Source organism: Limulus polyphemus, unplaced genomic scaffold (assembly GCF_000517525.1).
Source record: "Limulus polyphemus unplaced genomic scaffold, Limulus_polyphemus-2.1.2 Scaffold1099, whole genome shotgun sequence".
NCBI lineage: Eukaryota > Metazoa > Arthropoda > Merostomata > Xiphosura > Limulidae > Limulus > Limulus polyphemus.
The window spans coordinates 222,003-230,052 of NW_013666709.1; the positions used below are offsets into that span (position 1 = coordinate 222,003).

Genomic DNA, 8,050 nt, shown 5'->3' on the forward strand with positions numbered 1-8,050 from the left:
GATTTTTGCAGTTCTAATGTTCTGCCTGTCTTTGTGTATGTGCTTGCTCCTTTAAGTTTAATTGATTAAAAAAAGATTACCTTCACACCAAGCATTTGATTAATGTTTTTTCTTCAGTGTTACAAAGAATTATAGAATATTTATGGAAAATTAAGCTTGTCCATCTGCCCCATATGCATTCTGCTTATTGATTGAAAAGGTTAATGACTTTTACATTAATACAAGTGATTTATATTTTTTATTTTGTTCAAAATTATGAGTGACCCTAAGAGATGGTCAAAAAAAAAAGTAGAATTCTACCATTCAGTATAAAATTGTCATGCCAATCCATCCATGCTTAGTTTAATAGCACAGAACACCTGGTTATCACACCAAGTAAGATTAAGGTGGTAACTACAAATATACTCCAACAGTGTTGTTTAACAACAAATCTTCAATACTCTTTTTTCTCTTTAATTCCCAAACAGACTTTACAATTTATAAGACAACAACTGGTTTTTATATCGGTTTTCTGATGCTTAGAATTGGATGCAAATCAAGTCAATTTTGCTGGAGTTTCAAAAACTAATTTTTAAATGTTCATAATTTTTTTATCTTAAAAAGAAAAAATTCTATTTATTTTAACAGTGAATGGGGATTGTACAAATGTTAAATGCAAAACTCCTCCCATGCTAGGCTTTTCAGCAGAAAGCAATTATTATTTAAACAGCCTTCCCATAAATAAGAGAATGATTTGGAAGTTCAAGCTCCTCTTTTTTCTTCCTGTATTTAAATAAATATGAAGTTGGTAATTTATCTAATGTAACACAAGTCAATACTACTCTAAATATTAGAATTATAAATCAGGAAATAAAAACATAAAATTAGAATGGCTACTTAAGTGTTATGAAATTCATCATTACGCTAAACAATGACACACAAGCAATTGAATCAATTTTCTAAATAAGACTAGAATCTCAAAACATTATTCAGTTTAATCTCTCTCTCATGGCATAATCATAAAATTTACTGTTATTTCTATACACAGACAAAATACAATTCTCTCCATGACCAGCATCTTCAAACAGAAAAACTATGAACAACAGTAAACAATACCATAAAACAATTTCTCTAAAAACATTTTTAGAGAAACAAAAAAATGTAAAAGTACTACCCTAAAATGTCGTTAAATAATAATAAACCAAACACCAGATCACAAATTTTCAACTACTTCAATTTTATTAAAAATGACAATGGATGCCTTTACCATTATTCAAGAAAATGTACTAAAATCCTATAAAACATTTTCTTTCAAATCATAAGAAAAGATAAGGATCTGAAAAGTATTCTGAAACTATCAGTCAAAATTTCATGATGTTAGAAAAACATGTAGGTTCAAGAAATCTTGATAGAAATGAATAAAAACAAAATAACCTGAGCACTTTTGAAAGGTGGACCTTTCTTCTTCAGGGGCAAACTGGAAAAAATTTCAGTTACTTTTATATATTAAAAGATTTATTAGCAAAGTTCAGTAAAAAGCTAGGCACTAAAACTATTTGTGGTATGAGATAAAGAATAAAAAAAATGGTTTTTCTTACTACATTTATGCTTTGCATTAATTACTTGAATTTCTATATTAAATTGTTTATTGTTACTTAATGTATATGCATGTAAATATTCTAATAAAAATGCCCTTTTTTAATTCAATTTTTATACTTTTATTTTAGACACTTTTGTCATTAAGTCCAAAAATCAGTTTAATTAGAGATAGTACAATATTGAAAAATTCCTACATCACAGTGGTTGTATTTAAGTATATTAATAGTAAACAATGTTTTAGAAATATATCTAAAATAAAAAACCCAATTTTTGTAACTCTGCTTTCTGATCAAAGAAATGCTTTTAATAATTCAATAGCTTATAACACTAATTACAGATAATGGCCACTTATGAACCCAAGAATCATTTCAAAATATTAATGTTGATGGGAAAATTGCAACTTTATAGGTTCTTCAAAGGAGGACAATACATACTACATTGAAGATGTAAGCATCTATACTCCAAGTTTTTATTAAACTAAGACTAAACTGTTTAAATCTATGCATGAGCTTCCTACCATACCAACATTGTTTAATTCTTAAAACTCCTGTAATATATTTAAATAGTTTAGTTACAGATTTCCTTCTGGAAAAGTTTAAAGCTCAAGCTGTTTACTATTAGTGTTGTTCTTTTTGTACTACTGATAATTAGAAAACAAAAACTAGATTCCTACACAGTTTTATTTCTATACAACTCAATTGTTACTGAAGAGAATATAAAAGATGCATGCACAAAAGACAGGTGACACGTTTGTCCATACATCATGTAATGAGCAGGATTACAGACAATCGTATTGGAAGAGCAGAAGACCCACGTACTACAAAGCTGAATGAGAAAGACGAGTCACCTGTCTGTAGGAAAGAGTCACTTTTTAGTATTGCCTAAATGCCAGAGATGCTTTAATGCTGATTGTGCACAGTAGTTAGCAGAGTTCGAAACAAAACTAACAAGACTATACAACAACTTTAAAACACACCATCTTACAAAAAATACTACTAACAATTTAGGCCTAAACAAAACTACATTTTTCAAATTCTGGTGAATCTTTTAACAGATCCATTTTTTCAGTGCATTTTAATAACTTACCTAATCTTTACACAAACTTACAACACAAAAGAAAAAGGCATTAGACTGAAAACTGTTTTGGCTTACCAATAATCTAAAATGAATTGATTAGCATAACAAGACTACAAATAACTGATCTGTTACTTCCCTGTGATTTAATGTCCTCTTGGAAGTTCACAAGTAAAGACAAGCTGTTGAAAGAATACAATATACAACAAGCACACAAAAGTGCTTTTAGTAAGACTAAGAACACATGCTTAGTTGAACCACTTAGTATTAAAAATAACAAATATAACCACAGGGAAATTATTTATTCTGAAGATTTGACAAGTTCCAACACTATTAAATCTGAAATTTTAATTCAGAAATGGTGGTGTGCAAGTTATAACAATAAAAGGCTTTGTCTTTTAGGCTTAAGATATGGCAGATAAGGGAATGCTCAGTCCAAATGGGATTAATTATCTTGAGTTTCTGTGGTTTCCTCTCCATCACCTTGGGTATCTGACGTCCATAACTAAATATAGAAAAACACAATTAATATTCTAGTGTTACAGTAACAAATACAATCATTAAATCACCATCAAGGATAATATAAACACAACAATGTTATACGAGTGAAATTCTGAAGAAACAATGTGATTCATCTGAATGATTCAATGAGTCACTCATCTGTTTGAGCTTGCTTGAAGACTACATTTTGGTTTAAATGTTAGTAATGTGCGTGCAAGCTTGAACAAAGTCTCTCAAACTTTGCAATGTGAATAATAAATATTCTATAAATCAATATAATCAAATATTAGTAGTCTTCAATAGCTTGCAAATCCATAAATATTTCCATTTTAATTTATTCAACATCTTAAATATCACCCTGGCTTAAGATGTATACAAAAATATTATTCTCAAAGACACTGCAGTAAATAAGAGGTGAAACCTAAATGTTGTTATTCATGTTCCTGAAACAAAGAAGCCATAATAAATATCGTAACAGGTTTCAAAACGAAACTTTACTGTTTATCTACAGTTTTATTTCAAATTTACATTTTCATTAAATGTTATCAAAAACTTATAACCTTTAGAGTACATATAAAACAAAGTTACAAAAAAAAGAGTATTTAATATAATTAACAAAAAACTGCCAAGAATTAACATGGTAATGACTAAAATAAATTCTTAAAAGAACATAGTAATATTAGGTGATCATGTACTGTTACTTACTGTCAGGTTATCCCTCAAAAGCTGCATAATTAACGTGCTGTCTTTGTAGGAATCTTCATTCAGTGTGTCTAATTCAGCAATAGCATCATCAAATGCCTGAGAAACAATATATATTTTAGCCATTATACAGTACCATTCTTAATATTTTACAAACCCCAAATTATAGGCTACATTATAAACATCTAATGCTATCTATTAGAACCTTATTATATAAACAATACAGACAACCACTTGTTTCATACTTATTACTACATATTCTGAGGAGAAAAGCTATAAACTAAAACTATTCCATAATTACACAACTTTTTTATAACCTTTCTGTCCAAGTTACCTAATAGAGAACAAATGATAAAGATACCTTATAAGACAAAATCAGTATCTACAATACTTCCAAATGTTTAAGAAGTGAACAAGCTTTACTACTGATGAAGAACATAACACCAAAATACAAGCCTTTAAAAACACATTGACTCAAAAGATATCACAATGTTAAGCCAGTCTAACTCCTGTTCAATCATACCCATTAATCAATTAGTTTCAATACCATCTGGTGTGAAAAAAAAAATGTTCTGTTGATGTTGAGTGTTTTCACAAGAAGCAGTTTTCTAATTTGATTCATAATATCAGTAATGTGCTCCCCCCCATCTTTCTTCAAAAAAACCTCATCTGGAAAACTGAATTTGTTGCTGTTTCTACAGAGAGAGAATTAATACACTTGTCAAAATGCTTACACATTAAATTTATTCTTTGTTTTTCTGTCTAAAGCTTTAGGCATAATAATAACAACACTTAAGATGAACTGTACAATGTAAATGTATAATTAAGTGTTCATATTTCAGTGTTATATAATTATTACAGGACCATATTAGTAATATAAACATTAGATTTGAAACAATTATTTATATGATATGTAGAAGCATTTTCATAATTTTGATAACTGTTAAATAATTCACACTCAGTGTAAAAAGAAAAAGCTTTACTTAAAATAGTATCAACATCAACAGTGGGTGCTGGAAAAGATGAAGAAAAATATAATTAATGGGAATTTTTTCTTTTCTTCACTAAAATATGTAACTTTAGTGAAGAAGAAGAATCAATGAATGATGTATAGATATAACTTATCTTTTGTTTTGATATTCTCTAAAGTATTTTAGGCTTTAGTTATGAGTAAAGGACTTTACATCACACCCAAAAAAAGTAATGAAGAAGCCTGAACACAAGTCTGGTGTAATGAATCATAAACCATGTTAGGAAACTTTACATCAATGTGACAGAGCTTTCATAAAAATGTGTGATAACAAACTAAACGTGTCTGTTTTTGGCCACTATTGCATGTCTTCAAATTTGCTGTGATTACCGAAGATAAAATAGTTTTTGGTATACATTTTGTGATGTCTACATCAGTATACATGTTGCATGTGTTTTGTTTTTAGGTTCATAGGTCATTATTAAGGTGGCAAGAACTTAATTTTTAGATATTTTTGGAAATTCAAGGACCATTAAATCTTGCTATGGGTAAGTAAGAGTGTGCATGTCACAAACTTTTACTGAATTAAATTCCGAATTTAATTAAAATATTTTATTACCAATGTATATGAATAAACTTGGCATCAAATAGTAGTTAATAAATCCAATTTTAATATTAATTATGTTTTAGTTTCTTAATTTTATAAGGAAATCTATAACAATAATAATAAAAGATCCTGTGTCTGTGTGAGATTGCCACAGCTTCAAAAGGAAAGAACGTATAGACCTGAAACTTTGCATGCATACTAATGGGATTCTGAGGGTGTGTATTTTTGTTTTTGAATTTCATGCAAAGCTACACGAGGGCTATCTACGCTAGCCATCCCTAAATTAGCAGTATAAGACTAGAGGGAAGGCAGCTAGTCATCACCACCCACCACCAACTTTTGGGCTACTCTTTTATCAACAAATAGTGGGATTGACAGTCACATTATAATACCCCACGGCTGAAAGGACGAGCATGTTTGGTGGGACAGGAATTTGAACCCACGACCCTCAGATTCCGAGTTGAGCACCCTAACTACCTGGTCATGCCAGGCTTTGAGGGTATGTACCTGGGTATTAATTTTTTGATTTTTCTATAGTCCTGAAACCCCATGATTTTGTTTTCTGAAGGTATATAGAAATGTATCTTTTTTTTTTCTAATTTACACTTACTGAATGAACAATATGTTAAGGTTTTCTGGCAAATACTCTATTTCAACATAAACACAAAAAGAAAAATACAAATCTTAGAATTTAAAAAGTTGAACTACATTTGGGAAACGGCAACAAACAACAGGAAGAAAAATATGAATCAGAGAATATTGGAGAATTCAAAGAATGAAAAAAATATTCAAATAAAAACACAGGAAAACAAAAAATAATCTGAGAAGCTAAATTAAAACTATTTGCTTCTAAAAAGAGTTGAATTAAGTTTGGGAAATGGCAACAGACAAATCAATTAAAAAATTGGCACACTGGGATAGCTGTAGAAGTAATGAAGATGCATGCCTGTACACTGAGGCCTCCATGAATCATGGGGGGGATCTTTGAATCCCACAGCAGAGTGTGGGTATTTTATGTTAGTATTTAAATAAATCCCCAATCTCCCCTACCATGAGAATTGTGACATCTCTAGGTCATCCCCCTTCTCAAAGTATATTTAACACCCCTCTCTGAAGTATATAATTTAATGTCAATTACTCATTAAAATTCAGCTATTACTAATGTAAAGTATAATTTTTATAGCCTTCAATCTTATCTGTTTACAGTTGTAAACTAGAAAATCAAACCCACTTGCCATGTCCACCTGTCATCCTCTCTTTCATATATTGCCAATAATTCTCTCTGATGCTTTATTTCATTTATCACTAATAGAAAAGCAAAATTTTTAATTATTGAAAAACGTATAATGCTACATTGTTTTCAGTACAGAGTACTGTCAATTTCATCTTGAGGTTGTAGGTTTATCTCAGTGTTCAGATTGTGTAGCTAAGGGAATTATTTTAAGCTCTTCTTGTCTTAGTTAGAAAGCCAGTAAAATTAAAAGTTATAGGAACATTGTTTGCTTTGTGCATGTTATTACTCTGTGTTTTTAGTTGTATTATTTAAGTAACTAAAAATTATTTAACGTACTAGTACCATCATTACAAGTAGGCTTATATTTCGTCAGCAACTGACAGGAGGAGAAGAAAAAAAAGAAAGAAAGAAGGTCAAGGGTTATTTCATGCATATTTTATATTTATTTTATAAAAATAACCAAAATGTAGAAATAACAACAAAATGTTTGATACTTATTTAGGAAGTTTTCAGAGGTTACACAAATGAAATTTGAAAATTTTTAGATGAAGAAAAGTATTATTAATCTTAAAGTAAAAATAATTTTGCACTCAGAGGAGTCAAGAATCCAATTCCATCTGTTTAGGAAAAATCTTTAAAAATACTTAATAAAAAAATTTGTTTTTCGTTAATGAAAGACTTGTAATATTTACTGAAAATCTGCCAAATTTCATGAAGATACACACCATATTAAAAGTTATAATATGGAAATGACTTACCTTGCAGTTACATGATGTTAACTTTCAGCATAGGCTCGGTCCCTGGGACTGACTTCGTAACCATTTTGTGCTTGCTATAGTTTCATACTATAACTTTTAAATTATTAAGTGTATGTTAACAAAATTTGGCAGATTATCAGTAAACATTACAATGCTTTCATGTGGAAAATATAAAAATTTTTCATTAAGTCTTAATGTTTGTAAAGCAATGTTTTTCTCATGTTTTTTTTTCTTTTTGCATGTTGCCTATCCATGTTGGATAGGCAACATGCAAAGTAATTTTCATTTTAAGATTAAAAATACTGTTGTGCATCACAAAATTTTCAAATTTCACATGCAAAATCTTTATAAAGTCCAGATAGTTATCAAACATTTCTTAAGAAAAACTTTATATTTTATCTGTTATTTTCAGTAACGAATCTCTATACGGGTTTGGTCAATTTGACTGATCTTGTAACCAAGTTAAAAAAATTGAAAATAAATATATATTATGCCTTTTTTGTTCCAGAATGACTACAAATTATAATACAAAACATAAATGTCTAGACTAAACAGTTTAAATCTCATAACATAATACATCTATATATATATATTTATTATTTATATTATATTGACCTTTCAGCCAT

The 8,050-nt window shown here is 29.2% G+C and overlaps 1 protein-coding gene across 5 annotated transcripts in view; it reads right to left on the reverse strand.

Moving 5' to 3' along the window:
* Positions 1-437: 437 nt before the first annotated feature.
* LOC106462130 (14-3-3 protein zeta-like) overlaps positions 438-8,050 on the reverse strand; it is a 51,484-nt gene continuing 43,871 nt past the window's right edge. For all 5 annotated transcript variants that reach the window (XM_022389276.1, XM_013922022.2, XM_013922021.2 and 2 more), the window contains exons 5-6: positions 3,859-3,954; positions 438-3,157 (exon numbers count right to left, since the gene is read on the reverse strand). In XM_022389276.1, coding sequence (XP_022244984.1) covers positions 3,098-3,157; positions 3,859-3,954 — 156 coding nt within the window. In that variant the 3' untranslated portion in view covers positions 438-3,097. The remainder of the gene's footprint in view (positions 3,158-3,858; positions 3,955-8,050) is intronic.